At 43.4% G+C, this 21819-nt stretch overlaps 1 protein-coding gene across 7 annotated transcripts in view; it reads right to left on the bottom strand.

Annotated features, from left to right (window-relative positions):
- LOC106598011 (paired box protein Pax-2a) overlaps positions 1-21819 on the bottom strand; it is a 104915-nt gene that overhangs the window by 75670 nt on the left and 7426 nt on the right. For all 7 annotated transcript variants that reach the window (XM_045701066.1, XM_045701067.1, XM_045701072.1 and 4 more), the window contains 4 exons: positions 20012-20091; positions 18764-18883; positions 4750-4925; positions 1-124 (listed from right to left, as the gene is read on the bottom strand). The exon at positions 1-124 is cut by the window's left edge and continues 12 nt beyond it. In XM_045701066.1, the coding sequence (XP_045557022.1) occupies positions 1-124; positions 4750-4925; positions 18764-18883; positions 20012-20091 (500 nt within the window). The remainder of the gene's footprint in view (positions 125-4749; positions 4926-18763; positions 18884-20011; positions 20092-21819) is intronic.

The raw sequence follows: 21819 nt of genomic DNA, 5'->3' as shown, positions 1-21819 counted from the left end.
TCTGCGTCACAGAGACACTGGGGCCCAGGTTCTGGTTACTGCTGGAGGACAGGCTGGGTTTGACCTCGCCGTCCAGACCAGGATTCAGGGAGGACAGGGAGTGGGAGTGGGAGTACTCGTTAGCCTGCAAAAAGACACGTTCATCATTACACAACCATAGAAACGAAGAAGAAAAGGCCCCACCTCTCCCTGCTATGGGCTTTATTCCACCAATGTTTCATCTAAAGAGCCTTCATTAATCAGGGTTACACAATAACACAACATTAGCTACCAAAACCATGCTTACAGAGTCAAATACTGTCTCTCCGTGAATCTTAGGGTGTCTATGTGTGAGTGTGTGTGTGTGTGGGGTGTGGGTGTCTGGGTTGGGTTTTGGGTGTGTGTGTAGTTGCGTGTAAGTGTGTGCATGCATATTTGTGTGTGTGTGTGTGTGTGTGTGTGTGTGTGTGTGTGTGTGTGTGTGTGTGTGTGTGTGTGTGTGTGTGTGTGTGTGTGTGTGTGTGTGAGTTCACTATTTTCAAGCTGCAGCAGTGAGGGTGGGAGTTCAAGCATATCATTAATGTATTTTGGTTTTGTCTGAGAGGAAGTGGGATCTAGAAAAGCCAAGCCGTCATCTGGTCCTTTGTGCTTGACTGCAGCCAGGAGTCCTGATCAGCCAAGGGAGAAAACAGCTCTGCTTGGTTACCACGCCACTGTCCCCAATGGTGCCCTATTCCCTACTACAGCGCACTGCTTTGGACCAGAAGTAGTGCGCTGCACAGGGTATAAGATTACATTTGGGACGTACACAGACACGCCATGTGGCCCTGGTTCAAACAGGACACTATTCACCTTTTGGCTTTTTAAAATTCTGAATATTTTTTTTTTAAATAAGCTTCCCCACAACCCTTTAACGTTTCATTGGTTCATCATCAGTGACTATAAATAGGTTGTCATATACTGTAAGTTACACTGTTCCGTGTTACCATATACAAAATGAATATCAAATTGAAAGAAATAACATTTTTCTCCATTCTATTTATATATGTTTTATCATAGTGAGAAAATGACTTTGTTTTATATCGACCATGATGTATTTTCTATGTATTTAGTTTGGACTGCAATACATTACTATAGAGACACTGTGTACACCCACAGAAAGTACTTCCTTTGTACGGTGGTGGATAGTTTGAGACGGTCATGGCAGATGTTAGTGTGTGTTTTATAATGAGATCAGACTTCCGGAGACTGTGTGTTGACAATGTTTGTCCAAAAAAAAGCCCAGTGTGTGTCTGAGTGGCTCGCAGGGCTGCGGTCCCAAAGGGGACGCCTGTGAGCCTGTGACCCCACTCTTGTCTGCTTCTATCCCAGATAAACTCTAATTGTCTGCTACAACTGTTCACGGGGACAATGTCGGATGTTTTCCTCTATTCTTGAAGGCTTTAGACGTCAAACAGGCGTTTTATCATGCAGATAAAGGACGGGCTCGAAGACGGGGGAGACGAAGGAAAAAAAACAAAAGAAAAGATAGATTTGAAAAGGATGACCAAATGGCTAGCAGAAGTGTGGGAGGGTTGAATCTATTTAGTTCTGCATCTCCAGAATGGTGTTTTTAATGGCCTTCCAACCAGCACCCAGACCCCGGCTAATAGGGACACATTGACCAATGAGGAGAAAGGGGAACAACGACAAGTGAAAGAGAGGTCCATGAAAGGAGAAAATCCTCTGATTAATACTATATTCAATTAAAACAGATTTTTCTGTTCCCGTCACATCATTTCCATTATTGTTCTACTGTTCTCATTTCCATTATTGTTCTACTGTTCTCATTTCCATTATTGTTCTACTGGTCTCATTTCCATTATTGTTCTACTGGTCTCATTTCCATTATTGTTCTACTGGTCTCATTTCCATTATTGTTCTACTGGTCTCAATTCCATTATTGTTCTACTGTTCTCATTTCCATTATTGTTCTACTGTTCTCTTTTCCATTATTGTTCTACTGGTCTCATTTCCATTATTGTTCTACTGGTCTCATTTCCATTATTGTTCTACTGGTCTCTTTTCCATTATTGTTCTACTGTTCTCTATTCCATTATTGTTCTACTGTTCTCTATTCCATTATTGTTCTACTGGTCTCTATTCCATTATTGTTCTACTGGTCTCTATTCCATTATTGTTCTACTGGTCTCATTTCCATTATTGTTCTACTGGTCTCATTTCCATTATTGTTCTACTGGTCTCTATTCCATTATTGTTCTACTGTTCTCTATTCCATTATTGTTCTACTGGTCTCTATTCCATTATTGTTCTACTGTTCTCTATTCCATTATTGTTCTACTGGTCTCTATTCCATTATTGTTCTACTGGTCTCTATTCCATTATTGTTCTACTGGTCTCTATTCCATTATTGTTCTACTGGTCTCATTTCCATTATTGTTCTACTGGTCTCTATTCCATTATTGTTCTACTGTTCTCTATTCCATTATTGTTCTACTGGTCTCTATTCCATTATTGTTCTACTGGTCTCTATTCCATTATTGTTCTACTGGTCTCTTTTCCATTATTGTTCTACTGGTCTCTATTCCATTATTGTTCTACTGGTCTCTATTCCATTATTGTTCTACTGGTCTCTTTTCCATTATTGTTCTACTGGTCTCATTTCCATTATTGTTCTACTGGTCTCATTTCCATTATTGTTCTACTGTTCTCTATTCCATTATTGTTCTACTGTTCTCTATTCCATTATTGTTCTACTGGTCTCTATTCCATTATTGTTCTACTGGTCTCTATTCCATTATTGTTCTACTGGTCTCTTTTCCATTATTGTTCTACTGGTCTCTTTTCCATTATTGTTCTACTGGTCTCTATTCCATTATTGTTCTACTGGTCTCTTTTCCATTATTGTTCTACTGGTCTCTATTCCATTATTGTTCTACTGGTCTCTATTCCATTATTGTTCTACTGGTCTCTATTCCATTATTGTTCTACTGGTCTCTATTCCATTATTGTTCTACTGGTCTCTATTCCATTATTGTTCTACTGGTCTCTATTCCATTATTGTTCTACTGGTCTCTTTTCCATTATTGTTCTACTGGTCTCTTTTCCATTATTGTTCTACTGGTCTCTTTTCCATTATTGTTCTACTGGTCTCTATTCCATTATTGTTCTACTGGTCTCTATTCCATTATTGTTCTACTGGTCTCTTTTCCATTATTGTTCTACTGGTCTCTATTCCATTATTGTTCTACTGGTCTCTATTCCATTATTGTTCTACTGGTCTCTATTCCATTATTGTTCTACTGGTCTCTATTCCATTATTGTTCTACTGTTCTCTATTCCATTATTGTTCTACTGGTCTCTTTTCCATTATTGTTCTACTGGTCTATATTCCATTATTGTTCTACTGGTCTCTATTCCATTATTGTTCTACTGGTCTCTTTTCCATTATTGTTCTACTGGTCTCTATTCCATTATTGTTCTACTGGTCTCTTTTTCTTTTGAACCCCGCCTCCTTTCCCTCTCTTCTTCTTCTTTAATACTCTCTCTGAAGCTCTCTGTGATTGCAAGTCATTTCCAATTCGTTTTGGTATTGATCTTCCAGTAGAAATCAGTTTGGTAATTAGCTCCAAATTAGGCTCTCTTCTGGAGGTGAGTCCTGTCCTACTGATTTATTACCTACGTAATTCGCCGCGATCGGAGAGAAATTAAAATGAACTCAATTAGGCCCATTGCTTTAGCTCTTTTATGGGTCCCCCCTTAAAGACTTGTAGTTTTATACGGGTACAAATTAATAGTCTCTTGTTGTTTAATAGTCTAATGAAAGTAAATAAAGGTTATCCATTGTAATAAGCCTCAGAGAGGTTTTAATAAGAAGAAAGGTAGTATGTCAACATATAAGGGTCTAGTTATTGTGGTTTCTTTTGGTTGGGGGCAGGGTGGTGGTTACAGAAGGGGTCTTCATTTGGTAAATGAGGATGGATAGATGGTGGGTGTTTGTGGTGTTGACATCAAAAGCAAGACGCATTAGAATATCCTATATATACACCCAGGTGTGTGGAAATAAATCAAGAAAGCCCCTTTTCTATGTTTACAATTTATAAAAACATTTCCATGATAAATCTGACAACTGAAAGCGGCTTCATACACTGTTTCAATAATAACATTTTTGAAGAATGACACAGAACTATAACAGAAATAACAGGTGCAAAAGGAGAAACACAAAGTCAAATAACACAACAGCAAAAATAGAGAAAAATAGAGATATTGATTAATTGCATGTTGCCTTTCTGTTATTCTCAATTATAGGGGATCCAAGGAATGTGGTGTTTTTTCATCCCAAGATCAATACGACGTGGGAGTTTTCCCTGAAATCCCTACAGCATTTTACATGCTGTTTTCTAATACACTGGAATGACTGGTTTACCAGCCTATACATTTGTGGGCATTTTATTTTGAGAGCTGCGTGGAGCAGGTGTATATATATATATATTGGTCAGATGGCGTGCTCCTTCGGGGCCCTCTGGGCCAACTAAATAAAATAGCAGAATCTCTCAGCACAAAAAGTGAATAAAAATATGTTGAGTTTCAGAGAAAACTACGTTTGGAGCAGCAACAACAATGCTAAAATAAAATAAACAACCAGAAAAACAGCAACAACAATATCATGGTTGTACAGCTGGAGGAAACTGGGAAGGAATGGAAGGGGTGACGTGGTGCAAATACAGGTGGATTACTGGTGATGGTGACAAACAACAAGACGTAACTAACCTGTTCTGGTTTGATGTGGTCCGAGGTTGGGAAGACGTCGGGGTACGACGGGCGTTCAAAGACCCGGTCCAAAGCTTCCAGCTGCTGCTGAGTGAAAGCATCGGCCCGCAGGTGCTTCCGTAAACTGTCCACACTAACCTGAGAATCAGTGTTTGGGCCAGACCCATCTGAACCATCTACAAGAAGAGAGAGCAACAACACTAGAGTCTAATCAGGAAGCCCCTGGAAGGTAGGAAGCTGGCTGGCTGAAGCCCCTGTATGGTAGGAAGCTGGCTGTCTGAAGCCCCTGTAAGGTAGGAAGCTGGCTGTCACTGAAGTCCCTGTAAGGTAGGAAGCTGGCTGTCACTGAAGTCCCTGTAAGGTAGGAAGCTGGCTGTCACTGAAGTCCCTTTAAGGTAGGAACCTGGCTGTCACTGAAGTCTCTTTAAGGTAGGAAGCTGGCTGTCACTGAAGCCCCTGTAAGGTAGGAAGCTGGCTGTCACTGAAGCCCCTGTAAGGTAGGAAGCTGGCTGTCACTGAAGCCCCTGTAAGGTAGGAAGCTGGCTGGATCCCCTGTGGCTTTTTGTTTATATCATTACTGTGTGTTACTGGTAACTTTGGATAAGAGTACTCAGTGCTTGAGTTGGGCCTGCACTCAAATGTTCCATCACCTCTTATAGAATATTGGCTCTATATTATGAGTACCAGCACACGCAAGTAAGTGTTTTACTGTACCGTTTACACGCGTGTACACCCGCTGTATCCTGTACCATTTACATGCGTGTGCACCCACTGTATCCTGTACCGTTTACACGCGTGTACACCCACTGTATCCCGTACCGTTTACACCTGTGTATACCTGCTGTATCCTGTACCGTTTACACCTGTGTACACCCGCTGTATCCTGTACCGTTTACACGCGTGTACACCCGCTGTATCCTGTACCGTTTACACCTGTGTACACCCGCTGTATCCTGTACCGTTTACACGCGTGTACACCCGCTGTATCCTGTACCGTTTACACGCGTGTACACGCGCTGTATCCTTTGTACCTGATGAATAAATGTTGATTTGATTTGACCTACATATAAAACATGCTGGCACCCAAAATGAGTCCAAGCATCTATTTGAGTCCACTTCAAGCACTACTGATATATTCAATCATACAGAGCAGATTCAGTCAGGGTAGATTCAGTCAGGGTAGATTCAGTCAAGGTAGATTCAGTCAGGGTAGATTCAGTCAAGGTAGATTCAGTCAGGGTAGATTCAGTAAGGGTAGATTCAGTAAGGGTAGATTCAGTCAGGGTAGATTCAGTTAGGGTAGATTCAGTCAGGGTAGATTCAGTAAGGGTAGATTCAGTAAGGGTAGATTCAGTCAAGGTAGATTCAGTCAGGGTAGATTCAGTCAGGGTAGATTCAGTCAGGGTAGATTCAGTCAGGGTAGATTCAGTCAGGGTAGATTCAGTCAAGGTAGATTCAGTCAGGGTAGATTCAGTCAGGGCAGATTCAGTCAGGGTAGATTCAGTCAGGGTAGATTAAGTCAGAGTTGATTCAGTCAAGGTTGATTCAGTCAGGGTAGATTCAGTCAGGGTAGGTTCAGTCAGGTTAAATTCAGTCAGGGTAGGTTCAGTCAGGTTAAATTCAGTCAGGGTAGATTCAGTCAGGGTAGGTTCAGTCAGGGTAGATTCAGTCAGGGTAGGTTCAGTCAGGTTAAATTCAGTCAGGTTAAATTCAGTCAGGGTAGATTCAGTCAGGGTAGATTCAGTCAGGGTAGATTCAGTCAGGGTAGGTTCAGTCAGGGTAGATTCAGTCAGGGTAGATTCAGTCAGGGTAGGTTCAGTCAGGGTAGATTCAGTCAGGGTAGGTTCAGTCAGGATAGATTTTAAACAGGTCATATTAATGCTGCTAGTGGTGAGCCACTGAGTGCATTGTTTCTTCACAGACAGACAGTAGAGGAAACGACCACTACCACACACAGTATTAGCCAGCATCATGATGTGAAAGCCCCTGTGGTAATTGATGGATTACCATCAGTGCAAATATATACTTGTTGTAGTGGTGGAGCCCATGTATTTTAATGAACGCGGCAGCTACAGTACTGCAGTGGCTTTTTCATTCCATGTTCATTCCAGGCTCCAGGGGTTTCCCTCCTTCTTCTCTCCTTTCTCAATTTCCCTTTTCCACAGTTTAATACTGCTTTCATTTTCAGTAGAGTGGCAGAGTAGCAGTGTTTCATTTGGGTAGCTAACACCGCTGTGACCACAGACAGACACGACAGACAGAGAAAGAGAGAGAAGAGAAAGAGAAAGAGAGAGAGAGAGAGAGAGAGAGAGAGATGCTGTGAATGAATAAACTGGTACAGTCTAGTTCAATCATCTCCCAGTCCCAGGATGCCATTCTCCAAACAGAGGGAGAGGGATGCCTTAGCTTTTCCCTTTGGCGCTTCCCTGTGATGCTTTAAAGCCCCACTTTTACAGCCCTCCGGACCCCTCCCTTCCCATCCCAGGCTGCAGCGACTCTGGCTACTGCCTCTCAGTCTCCAGCCTCCTCCTCCGTGGATCTCTAGAAAGGCCTTCAGCTCCCTTACAAATCTGTCATTCTAAATTTGCGGCAGATTATGTTCTCTGGTTGGTTCTGGAGGGAGCGGCGGAGATATATGATATGCAAGGAGGGACCCTATTGATTGCCTGCCTGGTCTGGTGGCAAGAGGGAGCCCGAAATGAACTTGAAATGAACATCATGCCTCAACTCAATGTGCGTATAATACTCTACTTAATCCCACATTTTTCTCTGCCATGGAATTCAATTGATCAATCATGTCTCTCCTGATAGTACCATTTGGAAGGGTTATTGCCATTCCATTCTGCCGCTTGACCTTTTCTCACTGGGGCCAGAGGATGAACCTGCACTCCCAAGAAGAGCAAAACGCATCAAGGGGATATATAAGAGACCCTGGGGGAGTCGTGTGTGTGTGTGTGTGTGTGTGTGTGTGTGTGTGTGTGTGTGTGTGTGTGTGTGTGTGTGTGTGTGTGTGTGTGTGTGTGTGTGTGTGTGTGTGTGTGTGTGTCGTGATTGGGGGAGGGGAGGGGGGTCTGTGCATGTGGTGAATAAGTAACTACCATTTGCTGCCCAACATACTACAATAATTCTATATCCTCAAACAAATTATTTGGATAACTAATCATTCTAAATAAACATTAAAATAGCTATTTATGTGAAAAAATACCTATTACGGTATATGTATTTCATTTTACACATATGTAAAATCTTTCTATTTTCATAATTTTCTAAATCTTTCTATTTACATAGTGTGATCGGTTGGGATCACAGGAGAACATAAATCACTTCTACTTTACACTGTTCAGCTATTTTCTTCTGATTTTCAGTATAGATAAATCTAATCACGTCTTTGATCTGGCATTATTTCTGGACAGCTCCACTGGGGGCCTCAGCCTCTCGTAGCTCCGCTGAACGGTTGGCGCTTTATCAACCTCAACTGTTCCCTTCGGTCCTCGGAAGCAAATAGACTCATTAATTACTTTCCATCTGCTAGGCCAGAGTACATACCATGATCAATACCCTCACATTAGTCATTCACCACAGAGGAATACACTTCCCATACACAAGATAAACCACCCGCAGGTCAACCTACAGTACATGGGCCGTGGTTCCCACTCAAACCATCCCCAGGTTAACCTGTTGTTCCCACTCAAACCATCCCCAGGTTAACCTGTTGTTCCCACTCAAACCATCCCCAGGTTAACCTGTTGTTCCCACTCAAACCATCCCCAGGTTAACCTGTTGTTCCCACTCAAACCATCCCCAGGTTAACCTGTTGTTCCCACTCAAACCATCCCCAGGTTAACCTGTTGTTCCCACTCAAACCATCCCCAGGTTAACCTGTTGTTCCCACTCAAACCATCCCCAGGTTAACCTGTTGTTCCCACTCAAACCATCCCCAGGTTATCGCTGTAAAAACCCCTCACTCTAATGCCCAGTCCATCTCTGTAAAACCCCTCACTCTAATGCCCAGTCTATCTTTGTAAAACCCTCACTCTAATGCCCAGTCTATCTCAGTAAAACGCGTCCTCACTCAAGTAATGGAATACCCATTTAAACATTTAAGACACCCACCTCAATATTTCCTCCTTGTAATATCCATAATCATATGACTAGTGTAAAAACCCCTCACTCTAATGCCGTCTATCTATGTAAAAACCCCTCACCCTAATGCCCAGTACATCTATGTAAAAACCCGCACTCTAATGCCCAGTCCATCTATGTAAAAACCCCTCACTCTAATGCCCAGTCTATCTATGTAAAAACCCCTCACTCTAATGCCCAGTCTATCTATGTAAAAACCCCTCACTCTAATGCCCAGTCTATCTCTGTAAAAACCCCTCACTCTAATGCCCAGTCCATCTCTGTAAAAACCCCTCACTCTAATGCCCAGTCCATCTATGTAAAAACCCTCACTCTAATGCCCAGTCTATCTATGTAAAAACCCCTCACTCTAATGCCCAGTCCATCTCTGTAAAAACCCCTCACTCTAATTTTATTTATTTATTTCACCTTTATTTAACCAGGTAGGCTAGTTGATCAAGTTTTCATTTACAACTGTGACCTGGCTAAGATAAAGCAAAGCAGTGCGACACAAACAACAACACAGAGTTACACATGGGATAAACAAACATACAGTCAAATAACACAGTAGAAACATGTACAGTGTGTTCAAATGAGGTAAGATAAGGGAGGTAAGGCAATAAATAGGCCATATTGGAGAAATAATTACAATTTAGCAATTTAAACACTGGAGTGATAGATGTGCAGAAGATGAATGTGCAAGTAGAGATACTGGGGTGCAAAGGAGCAAAATAAATAAATAACAGTATGGGGATGAGGTAGTTGGATGGGCTATTTACAGATGGGCTATGTACAGGTGCAGTGATCTGTGAGCTGCTCTGACAGCTGGTGCTTAAAGTTAGTGAGGGAGATATGAGTCTCCAGCTTCAGTGATTTTTGCAATTCGTTCCAGTCATTGGCAGCAGAGAACTGGTTGGAAAGGCAGCCAAAGGAGGAATTGGCTTTGGGGGTGACCAGTGAAATATACCTGCTGGAGCGCGTGCCCAGTACAATGCCCAGTACATCTCTGTAAAAACCGGTGTCCCAAAATGCACCTTATTCCCTATATAATGCACTCCTTTTGACCAGAGCCCTATGGCCTGACTGTCTCACCCATGTCTGCTGGAATAGGTTGTTCTAGCTGGTGGTAAGGAGACCCTCAGTCTAGCCTGGCTAAACCAGACTGAATGCTAAACTCAATGGTGAGCTCAGCATTCAGTCTAGTTTTTACCAGGCTAGTTAACTAGAGTAATTCTGTTTCATCATGATGACATTTACAAGTTAATTCAAGCATCACAATTATATTTCTTAAAGGTAAATAGGAAATATTTTTTGATGTATCTAAAAACAAATTACAGCCATTTTGTTTTTGCTGCGTATCATAGCCACCCAGCAATGTAATACGACACGTATACCAAATTTCATATTTCTACTGAAGCCACCGCAAGACATCATATCCTACAAGTATACAGTACCAAATAACATATGTTGTAAGATATATGGTACATGTTTTTGGGGGTGTTTCCCATTCCGTGCTAGCTGTTATGTAGTCTACAGTTACCATCGTCTTGTTTGTTCATCATTTGGAATGGAGGCTAGCTGTAATATCTGATACTGCCATATACTAAATAACATTTGCTAAGATATATTGTATATGTTTTGGGGGCCATTTTCCATACCATTTTAGCTATTAATTATGTCATAGCATTAGCCGGTAAACCTGGAAATCATAATGGCTTTGTTTACATGTAGTCATTTAGCAGACGCTCTTATCCAGAGCGACGTCCAGTAGTGAGGTCATACATTTTCATACTGGTCCCCGGTGGGAATTGAACCCACAACCCTGGTGTTGCAAGTGCCACGCTCTACCAACTGGTCTCTGTTTCTCCACATCCTCCCCAGTGATGCTAATAACTTATGTTGTTATGTCATAATAGATAATGTCTTTGTTTGTTGGTGTGTCTCCTTATCCTCCATAGTGATGGCGTCTGTGTTATTGATCAGTGAGTGACAGGCTTGAGTGTATTCATCTTGACATGGCTGGGTATTAACACTCCGGTAACGAGGGAGCAGAGGACTCCAGACTATCAGATCACATCACTAGCTCTATAAAACAGACTCCTCTCCGCTGGCTCGCCACCCCAAGGTCATGACCCCTAGCAGGGGGTTGAGCCGACGTAATTCTGTCTCTGCCTGGAGTCAGAGAGAGAGGCCGTCTGCCTTACTACACTGACTACCTGTCTGCCAAACACGTCAGAATAAAACCACTACAAACCTCAGCTTTGAGAAGGAAGTTAATGTCTTCTGGCTATGACGGTCATTATACAATAGGCATGAATGGCTCGTGAAGAATTGACCAAAGCAACGGCGTCAAAATATAAGCTCGTAATTGTTATAGTATCTTATTCATGGAAAAATTCAACCTGTGTTCAGTCTGTGTTTAGCCCTGAGTGGAGGCACAGGGAGGTGAAACGGCACCTTAGGGTCTTGAAGGCCCCTCTTTTCTGAATAGGCTTTTTGCCTTTCTGTTGTTGTTGTTTGAACAACATTTAATTACCTATACGTTAGCTAGTGATTCCCTTTCCCAAGCATTGCATTAGCATTCTGTTTGTTTTTGTAATATCACTCCCTCATCTACAACTAGCTTCAATTTACACCCTGAATTAAATCCAATTAACACTAATTTCAAATTAAATTGTAAGCGTTGACACATACATATTTCAATTGAACGTTTTGGTTAATGCAATGTTAACCAAATCAAATATTACAACATTTAGTGCACATATGCTCCGCATAGCCTCTCTTTAATATATCTTTCATATATCTTTAATATATCTTTCATATATCTTTAATATATCTTTCATATATCTTTCATATATCTTTCATATATCTTTAATATATCTTTAATATATCTTTCATATATCTTTCATATATCTTTAATATATATTTCATATATCTTTCATATATCTTTAATATATCTTTAATATATCTTTCATATATCTTTAATATATCTTTAATATATCTTTCATATATCTTTAATATATCTTTCTACTTACACAGATATGTGTAACTAAGACAATTCTCTCATTATACACTCTGCTGGCCTCAGAAAGACAACTCCATATCGTCTGAACGGTGACTATCTTCATTTGACATTTGAGTCATTTAGCAGACAATCTTATCCATAGCGACATTACGTTCAACAACGGTAGGTCCAACTACAGACGGTGTACAGTGACGGTGTACAGGAAGGCCCTGACACCACTCTTCATTGATCTGTTCCTGGGTATTAATTAAGCAGCTTTATTCATTGATTTAGCACATTACAGTTCAGTGTGTTACCGCCTGTCTCTCAGACTTGATGTTGTTGAACTGAGATCCTCTGTTGATCCACCCTTCTCCCTGGGATGCATCCCTAATGACACCCTATCCCCTATATAAATGCCCTATGGGCCCTGGTCACAAGTAGTGCCGTGTAGAAGGAATATGGTGCCATTTGGGGCACAGTCCCTCTCTCACCCAAACAGATGGTGATGCTGACAGAACACTGATGTGAACAGGATTCATGGCCTAGTGCTCCATCATTCATCTGTCCCTGTCCCTGTCTCTGTCCCTCTCTCTGTCTCTCTCTCTGTCTCTCTCTCTGTCTGTCTGTCTGTCTGTCTGTCTGTCTGTCTGTCTGTCTGTCTGTCTGTCTGTCTGTCTGTCTGTCTGTCTGTCTGTCTGTCTGTCTGTCTGTCTGTCTGTCTGTCTGTCATACCTTTGAATGATATGAAATGATTATCTTATTGTGGAATTTCTCTTTTTTATTATTATCACATTGTACAAAAGCTTCAGACAATGCAGAAATATTTTTTGAAAGTGATTGAAATGAAGAATACCCATAATGGTAGTTATGATTGTCCATATTGTGGGTAGTATTTGAATAGCGATGTGAAATGGTTTCAAAAGACTGGACACACTTGGTGAGATATCATTCTCTTCATTGGCCATTAGCTAGATACCGTATCCTCAAGAATCCTCTCAGCTGTATCTGTCCAGGTGATTTCAGCTAAATCACCCAATAGAATGGGTGTCAGCAACCCGTTGTACGTAACGGTTAGTCAGTATCTTAATAATGTACGTTAATTCAACAATCTGTATTTCCACCACAGTATGCTAATATATCTCTGCTAATGTTGCATCCATTCTAGAACATTCTAACACTATGGTAGGGTACATACTGTGACAAAACAATCACCAAACAAAAGCAGTTCCCTATCGGTCCAAAGCATTTGGTCTATTCCACAGGCTGCAATACAAATTCCTTCTTGGCAATAATTCCTACAGTCATTGAACAGAATATTTCAGACCCTTGAGCTATTTCCTTTGTCTTTTCCAGTAGCCAGCCCATAGGAGGGGAGTGGGGATGCGGGTGGAGGGTTGGACGGGTTGGGGAGGGGGGGTTGGGGTGTGGAGGGGAGGGTGGGGATGCGGGTGGAGGGTTGGATGGGTTGGGGGGTTGTGGGGGATGCGGGTGGAGGGTTGGACGGGTTGGGGAGGGGGGGTTTGGGGTGTGGAGGGGAGAGAGGAGACGGAGACTAGGATGTTAATTTGTGAGGTAATAGCTTTTCTCTGCGGAATTGCAAATTCTCATATATATGGACAGCAGACAGGACATCCATGGTCACCAACGACACGATGGGTTCCTCCCAAAGGGAATCCTATTCCCTATGTAGTGCACTACAAGGCCCTTGTCAAAAGTACTGCACTATAAAGGGAATAGGGGGCCCTTTAGTACACAGCTCATCTCCAGAGGTCCTCGCTCTCTCTCCTCTCCGCTCTCTCTCCTCTCCTCTCTCTCTCCTCTCTCTCTCTCTCTCTCTCTCCTCTCCTCTCCACGCTCTGTCCTGGCTGGCAACAATAGCTGCCAAGTGTAACATGCTACTTTTAATTTGCAATAACACATGACAAAGCCAGATTAATGGCTCTTATGACACGAGTGTCCCTGGCGCCGGTCTTCTCCAGGACCCGGTGTACATAACGCGTGTCACACTACATTATCTCTACATCCCTCTAGTAATGGGGGGACCTGCTTTCTTTAAAGGGCCCTCACTGCTGAGTTGGAACTTAGGAGCTGTCTGACTGGTGCACCTTGGCACAGAGCCACAGTACAGCCAAGGTTCTGGAACTCTACACACCACCGTCCGTCCGTTTACTGCATGAGCCGCTTACTTTCAACTTGTTGTTATTGTTATTTACCCTAGCTACCAACTTAGTTTTTAATAAAGTTGAATAAAGTTTTGATAAAGACTGTTTGTCTTCTATACATGTTCCTATGTGCAGAGGTAAAATAAAGTCAACTCTGGGGGCTAATGCTCTGCACCACGAATGAGAGAAACATGGAGGTGTGTGAGTTAACATTCCATCTCTAAAAAGAGTTTGTGTCGTGATCAGACACTAATAATCAGGCTTAACAAGTTAAACATGGCTCAGCTCATAGAAGGCTAAAGACTGGACTGGACTTCTGGACATATAATCCAATGCATTAACTAATACCGCCACCACGGTAGCATACCTCAACAAATACAGCATTAAAATAAGTTGAAAGAACAAACAGCTTTTGAAACACTGACCTGGGGTCTGTATTAAACACTGACCTGGGGTCTTAGTGTTAAACACTGATCTGGGGTCTAGTATTAAACCCTGACCTGGGGTCTTAGTATTAAACACTGACCTGGGGTCTTAGTATTAAACACTGACCTGGGGTCTTAGTATTAAACACTGACCTGGGGTCTGTATTAAACACTGACCTGTGGTCTTAGTATTAAACACTGACCTGGGGACTTAGTATTAAACACTGACCTGGGGTCTGTATTAAACACTGACCTGGGGTCTGTATTAAACACTGACCTGGGGTCTTAGTATTAAACACTGACCTGGGGTCTGTATTAAACACTGACCTGTGGTCTTAGTATTAAACACTGACCTGGGGTCTGTGTTAAACACTGACCTGGGGTCTTAGTATTAAACACTGACCTGGGGTCTGTATTAAACACTGACCTGGGGTCTTAGTATTAAACACTGATCTGGGGTCTGTATTAAACACTGACCTGGGGTCTTAGTATTAAATACTGACCTGGGGTCTGTATTAAACACTGACCTGGGGTCTGTATTAAACACTGACCTGGGGTCTGTATTAAACACTGACCTGTGGTCTTAGTATTAAACACTGACCTGTGGTCTGTATTAAACACTGACCTGGGGTCTTAGTATTAAACACTGACCTGCGGTCAGATATCCAGTCCTGAAGTCTTAGTATAGGCTCAAACATTTAGATTTGGTGTTTCAAGTGAGAGATTACGACAATTTATTCATAATTGTAATTTTAAAAAATCCTGACATGAAGAATAACACTCAGTATTGAGAATACTGAAAGCAACTGATATGGAGAACATTGTCTTTGCAGGTGCAGTATATCTCGAGTTCCATTAATATGAAATGTATAGTAGCCTAAATAGTAATTATTTTGCTATAATTTACTGGAACACATAGTAGAGTAAAGCATGATGCCATCTAGCTATAGTCATGATATCGGATGCAATATAGTATTTTTTCAAACGGTGGCTTGCGGCGAGACATTGTTTTTAAAGCAGTGTTTTGATGAGCCATGATGTGAGAGAGGCTTGAAGGCCCGAGGTTGATCTTTTTGGAAAGATAAACTATCAGTGTCCCTCGGCTTGTGATTCCAGGTGGGTAATATTGACTGGGTCTGGAGAGGTAGTATGTAAGAACTATATCTCTACCCTACACTCCCCCACCTGAAATCCCCACACACCCAACCACCCTACACTCCCCACCCAACCACCCTACACTCCCCCACCCAACCACCCTACACTCCCCCACCCAACCACCCTACACCCCCTGCTTCCCTTTGCTCTCACTGGGGCTGGAGAGGGAGTATTCGTGCGTCCCAAATTGCACCTTCCCTATTCCCTATTTTCCCCATAGGGCTCGGTTCAAAGGTAGTGCACTATATAGGGAATAGGGCACCATTTGGAAAGCAAGCTATATAAGAACCACAGACCCCTGTTCCCTCTGCTCTTTCATCAGCATGCCGCCCGGCCCGGGGAACTTAAATCAAGGAAATGGCAGGACATCAAGGAGATCATTTGAGACTGAATAGCCGTAGAAACATGGGGCTGTCATCTATTAGAGGAGAGGACCCTCCAAAACACGCCGCCGAGCAGCTCTCCTCTCACTACGAGCCCCTCTATCTGTCCCTATAAGTCCTTCCTCACCATGTCCTTTAATGTCTCTCTCTCTCTCTCTCTCTCTCTCTCTATTTGTCCTTATAGGTCCTTCCTCACCATTTCCTCTAATGCCCCCCTCTCTCTCTCTCTCTCTCTCTCTCTATTTGTCCTCTATCTCTCTCTCTCTCTCTCTCTCTCTCTCTCATCTCTCTCTCTCTCTCTCTCTCTCTCTCTCTCTCTCTCTCTCTCTCTGTCTCTTAAGGTCCTTCTCTCAAATTTCTCTCTATCTCTCTCTCTCTCTCTCTCTCTCTCTCTCTCTCTCTCTCTCTCTCTCTCTCTCTTTGTCCTTATAGGTCCTTCCTCACCATGTCCTCTAATGCCTCTCTCTCTCTCTCTCTCTCTCCTTACAGGTCCTTCCTCATCCTGTCCTCTAATGCCTACTCTGCCCTTCAGTATCAATCTGCATAGAAATGTGTGCCTTCTATCATCCGATGACTAGATATTACACCCCGGCTAATAGGAAAGACTTCTTGTAGAATAGTCTGAAAATGAACTCTTGTAAAATGTCAGCCGTTTGCATTCTGCCTTACGATCTCTCTCTCTGCTAGCAGCATCTCTTTACAGCGGAAGAGAGTTGATTATGTCATTTGCCTTGTCCACGTCATGCTGGTTTTTATATCTCTGCCAGGAAATCTACCTTCGACACGTCATTAGTCATACCCTCTCCCTTCCATCCTTCCATTCCTCCATCCCTCCACGCAGCACACACATAAAACATCTTATTCCACCGAATACCCCCACAAACCCTGCTCGCTGCTCGCGCATATCGCCGTACGCTCATTAGCTAAAGTTCCTTACATACTGCAGAAATAAGTGAGTCATTCCCTCCCAGTTCCCCTCCCGACACCAGTCTCCTTCCATAGTGTACATGTCCTCATAACACAGTGTGGTTGTGAATGAATGGTCCTGCTCCATTATTCTCACCAGATGCTTATGTAGTGACATTAGAAAGCATGTTGCTTACAGATCCAATAATCTATATGGCCACAGGCTTCTTATATTCACTAGCCTGCTCTTTGAGACAGTAAAAAAAGAGAGGGAAAGAGAGACGGGGAGGGATGGAGGGGGGGAGAGAGAGTGATAGAGGGAGAGGGGGAGAATGAGCGAGTGAGAACAAGAGGGGAAAGAGAGAGAGAGAAGGGGGAGAGAGAGAAGGGGAAAGGAGAGAGAGAGGGGGAACAAGAGGGGAAAGAGAGAGGGAGAGAGAGAGAGAGAAGAGAGAGAGAGAGAGAGAGAGAGAGAGAGAGAGAGAGAGAGAGAGAGAGAGAGAGAGAGAGAGAGAGAGAGAGAGAGAGAGAGAGAGAGAGAGAGAGAGAGAGAGAGAGAGAGAGAGAGAGAGAGAGAGAGAGAGGGAGAGAGAGAGAGAGAGAGAGAGAGAGAGAGAGGGAGGGGAGAGAGAGAGAGGGAGAGAAGAGAGGGGGAGAGAGAGAGAGAGAGAGAGAGAGGGAGAGAGAGAGAGAGAGAGAGAGAGGAGAGAGAAAGAGAGGGAGAGGGAGAGAGAGAGGGGGAGAGAACGAGAGGGGGAGAGAGAGAGGGAGGGGGAGAGAGGGAGAGAGAGGGAGAGAGAGAGAGAGGGAGAGAGAGAGAGAGAGAGGGAGAGAACGAGAGGGGGAGAGAGAGAGGGAGGGGGAGAGAGGGAGAGAGAGAGGGAGGGAGAGAGAGAGAGAGAGAGAGAGAGAGAGAGAGAGGGAGAGAGAGAGAGAGAGAGAGAGAGAGAGGGAGAGAGAGAGAGGGAGGATGAGGTGCTGCTAGTGTTAAACGTGTCTCCTACCCCGGAGGTGGTAGACGTTGTTTTCTTGAGTGACCTGGGTGGTTGGCTACATCATCTTGACATGTAATTATCTAAGCCCCTCTTAATCACTTCAACAAAGATTAATTGCACAAGACAACAGTGGAGGTCATGTCTTCAAATCAAACAGCTCTTCCTCTTCTTCGTGACACACAAGAACACATTATCATGGTACATTTAGCCCTTATGGTTTTACTGTAGTATCGCTGCGCTCTGGCAATACACATCAGAAGGTCTGATGCTGTACACTAGCTAGCTGTGTATGATGTTATGGAGACTGGGAGATATGCTATTCAGTATTTTCTATTTTGACTAGAAATGCTCATCCGTTCTGATCTGAAGTAAATCTGTATTAGAACACATCAACTCATCAAGGTGCTCTGAGTCAGACAACATCAAGGTGCTCTGAGTCAGACAACATCAAGGTGCTCTGAGTCAGACAACATCAAGGTGCTCTGAGTCAGACAACATCAAGGTGCTCTGAGTCAGACAACATCAAGGTGCTCTGAGTCAGACAACATCAAGGTGCTCTGAGTCAGACAACATCAAGGTGCTCTGAGTCAGACAACATCAAGGTGCTCTGAGTCAGACAACATCAAGGTGCTCTGAGTCAGACAACATCAAGGTGCTCTGAGTCAGACAACATCAAGGTGCTCTGAGTCAGACAACATCAAGGTGCTCTGAGTCAGACAACATCAAGGTGCTCTGAGTCAGACAACATCAAGGTGCTCTGAGTCAGACAACATCAAGGTGCTCATAGCCAGACAACAACAACAACACGACATTTTGGGACAAATACTATTCTCAGGAATAATAATGGCTTTTCTCTTACCTTCATCTCGTTTCCTCTTCTCGCCGTTTGACCGGGGAATACCCAGGATGCCGTTGATGGAGTAGGACCCCACAGGGTCGTTGGAAGGGCTTGTTACAGGTGGAGAAGCCTGGCTCGGTACTGAAGGAAAAGAGACATTTTATCATTATTATTTCACCTTTATTTTGTGGTCCTGTGTAGCTCAGTTGGTAGAGAATGGCTCTTGCAGGATTGTGGGTTCGATTCCCAGGACCACCCATAACTAAATGTATGCACACAGTAGCCTACTGTAAGTTGCTTTGTATGAAAGCATCTACTAAATAGTGTATAATATTATTATATTGCCAATATTATTAAATTGAGTAGAAAATATATATTTTTCAATGGAGACGAGGCGATTAACATGGTTTGGGTTATGATACGTCTTACCCATGGTGTGGTCTGGTGTAAGGGTTAGGGCTATGATACATCTTACCCATGGTGTGGTCTGGTGTAAGGGTTAGGGTTATGATACATCTTACCCATGGTGTGGTCTGGTGTAAGGGTTAGGGTTATGATACATCTTACCCATGGTGTGGCCTGGTGTAAGGGTTAGGGTTATGATACATCTTACCCATGGTGTGGCCTGGTGTAAGGGTTAGGGTTATGATACATCTTACCCATGGTGTGGCCTGGTGTAAGGGTTAGGGTTATGATACATCTTACCCATGGTGTGGCCTGGTGTAAGGGTTAGGGTTATGATACATCTTACCCATGGTGTGGCCTGGTGTAAGGGTTAGGGTTATGATACATCTTACCCATGGTGTGGTCTGGTGTAAGGGTTAGGGTTATGATACATCTTACCCATGGTGTGGTCTGGTGTAAGGGTTAGGGTTAGGGTTATGATACATCTTACCCATGGTGTGGTCTGGTGTAAGGGTTAGGGTTATGATACATCTTACCCATGGTGTGGCCTGGTGTAAGGGTTAGGGTTATGATACATCTTACCCATGGTGTGGTCTGGTGTAAGGGTTAGGGTTATGATACATCTTACCCATGGTGTGGCCTGGTGTAAGGGTTAGGGTTATGATACATCTTACCCATGGTGTGGTCTGGTGTAAGGGTTAGGGTTATGATACATCTTACCCATGGTGTGGCCTGGTGTAAGGGTTAGGGTTAGGGTTTTGATACATCTTACCCATGGTGTGGTCTGGTGTAAGGGTTAGGGTTATGATACATCTTACCCATGGTGTGGCCTGGTGTAAGGGTTAGGGTTATGATACATCTTACCCATGGTGTGGCCTGGTGCAGACAGGGATGTTCCATCTGGAGACGGGTGGAAAGGCTGCTGGACTTTTGTTCGTATTATCCTGCGATCACAGGAAAGAAAAGATGGTGTCAGTGCTGCTTCCTGCTCTTGGATCAGTTGACTGACGAGATGGCGTCAGTGGTTCCTCCTGCTCTTGGATCAGTTGACTGACGAGATGGCGTCAGTGGTTCCTCCTGCTCTTGGATCAGTTGACTGACGAGATGGCGTCAGTGGTTCCTCCTGCTCTTGGATCAGTTGACTGACGAAATGGCGTCAGTGGTTCCTCCTCTTCTTGGATCAGTTGACTGACGAGATGGCGGCAGTGGTTCCTCCTGCTCTTGGATCAGTTGACTGATGAGATGGCGTCAGTGGTTCCTCCTGCTCTTGGATCAGTTGACTGATGAGATGGCGTCAGTGGTTCCTCCTCTTCTTGGATCAGTTGACTGACGAGATGGCGGCAGTGGTTCCTCCTCTTCTTGGATCAGTTGACTGACGAGATGGCGGCAGTGGTTCCTCCTGCTCTTGGATCAGTTGACTGACGAGATGGCGGCAGTGGTTCCTCCTGCTCTTGGATCAGTTGACTGACTTTTCACACAATACAGCATGAGGCTATCATTTTGAACATCGCCGTGAATGAAAGGCCAGAATGGTCAGTGGTTAACTTGTTGTTGTTTTTGCAACCTAAAGCTCTTCTAATCACAGATTGATGTTGTAGAACAGATGTTGGACTATATTCCCTATATAGTGCACTATTTATTACCAGGACCCATAATGCAATGTGTCTGAGTGAGATGTCAGTAGTATCTCACCATAAGAATGGATCTAATCCAAAGTCCAGATGTAGAAACAGCAGTGCCTACATGTTAGAAAGCCTACTGTACCTTTAAAAGGTGAGATCTACAGAAGAAAAGTCTTCATTGCACTTTTGCTCTGAGAGGTGATCTTGCAAACAAAGCATGAAATCACATCAATTCACCTCAATGATTGGCTTCACTGGTTCTACCTGGCCTGAGCTAATCAGCTCTCCTTCTCTCTCCTTCTCTCTCTTTTCGCTCCTTCTTTCCCTCTCTCCCTGCCACACGGTAAAGGTTTCCAGGGCTCTCTCTCTGACTGCTGCCCCTTGGCTTGGCCAGGGCTGCGTCCCAAATGGCAACCCTATTCCCTATATGGTGCACTACTTTTGACCAGAGCCCTATGGCACCCATAACCCTATATCCCAACGGGCCATGGTCAAGGGTAGTGCGCTATATAGGGACTAGGTTGCCATTTGGGACTGACCACAGCTCTAAGGTCTCTGTAGCTTCAGCAGCAGCCCCCAGTGCCAACCCTGGTGTGGACGAGGGTCTATTGATCGAGGGCTTTGGGGGAGAAAAAACTTGGGGATTAGTCACAGGCCCAAACAGATGCAAATAGAAAGCTATAAATTATATGTGACAGGAAAGCAATATTTCCTTATTGCCTTGCACAAGCTTACGCCAGCATTAGATTCCTTTAACCTGACTGGCACCGTGGGGAAGAGGGGAGCTGTCATTGTAATGTGTAAACTTTAAAACTATTTATCATGTATGACATGGTGTGTACCTATTTTAGAACACGGACGGAGCGTTAAAGGTGGAGTCGGGACTAGGAGGATAAATAATAACACGTATCCCAGTTCACGTTTGCTTGGTTTCCTGATCCTAACACAGATCTGTTGTTGAGAATTCAACGTTTCTTTGTATTTTATTAACGTAATAGTATAGTTATTTAAGACCTCTATTTTATTAGATTATCTTACAAATTGAACCGC

Source organism: Salmo salar, chromosome ssa18 (assembly GCF_905237065.1).
Source record: "Salmo salar chromosome ssa18, Ssal_v3.1, whole genome shotgun sequence".
Taxonomy (NCBI): domain Eukaryota; kingdom Metazoa; phylum Chordata; class Actinopteri; order Salmoniformes; family Salmonidae; genus Salmo; species Salmo salar.
The sequence above is the reverse complement of the archived record's forward strand: the minus strand, read 5'-3'. Positions and strand labels throughout refer to the sequence as shown.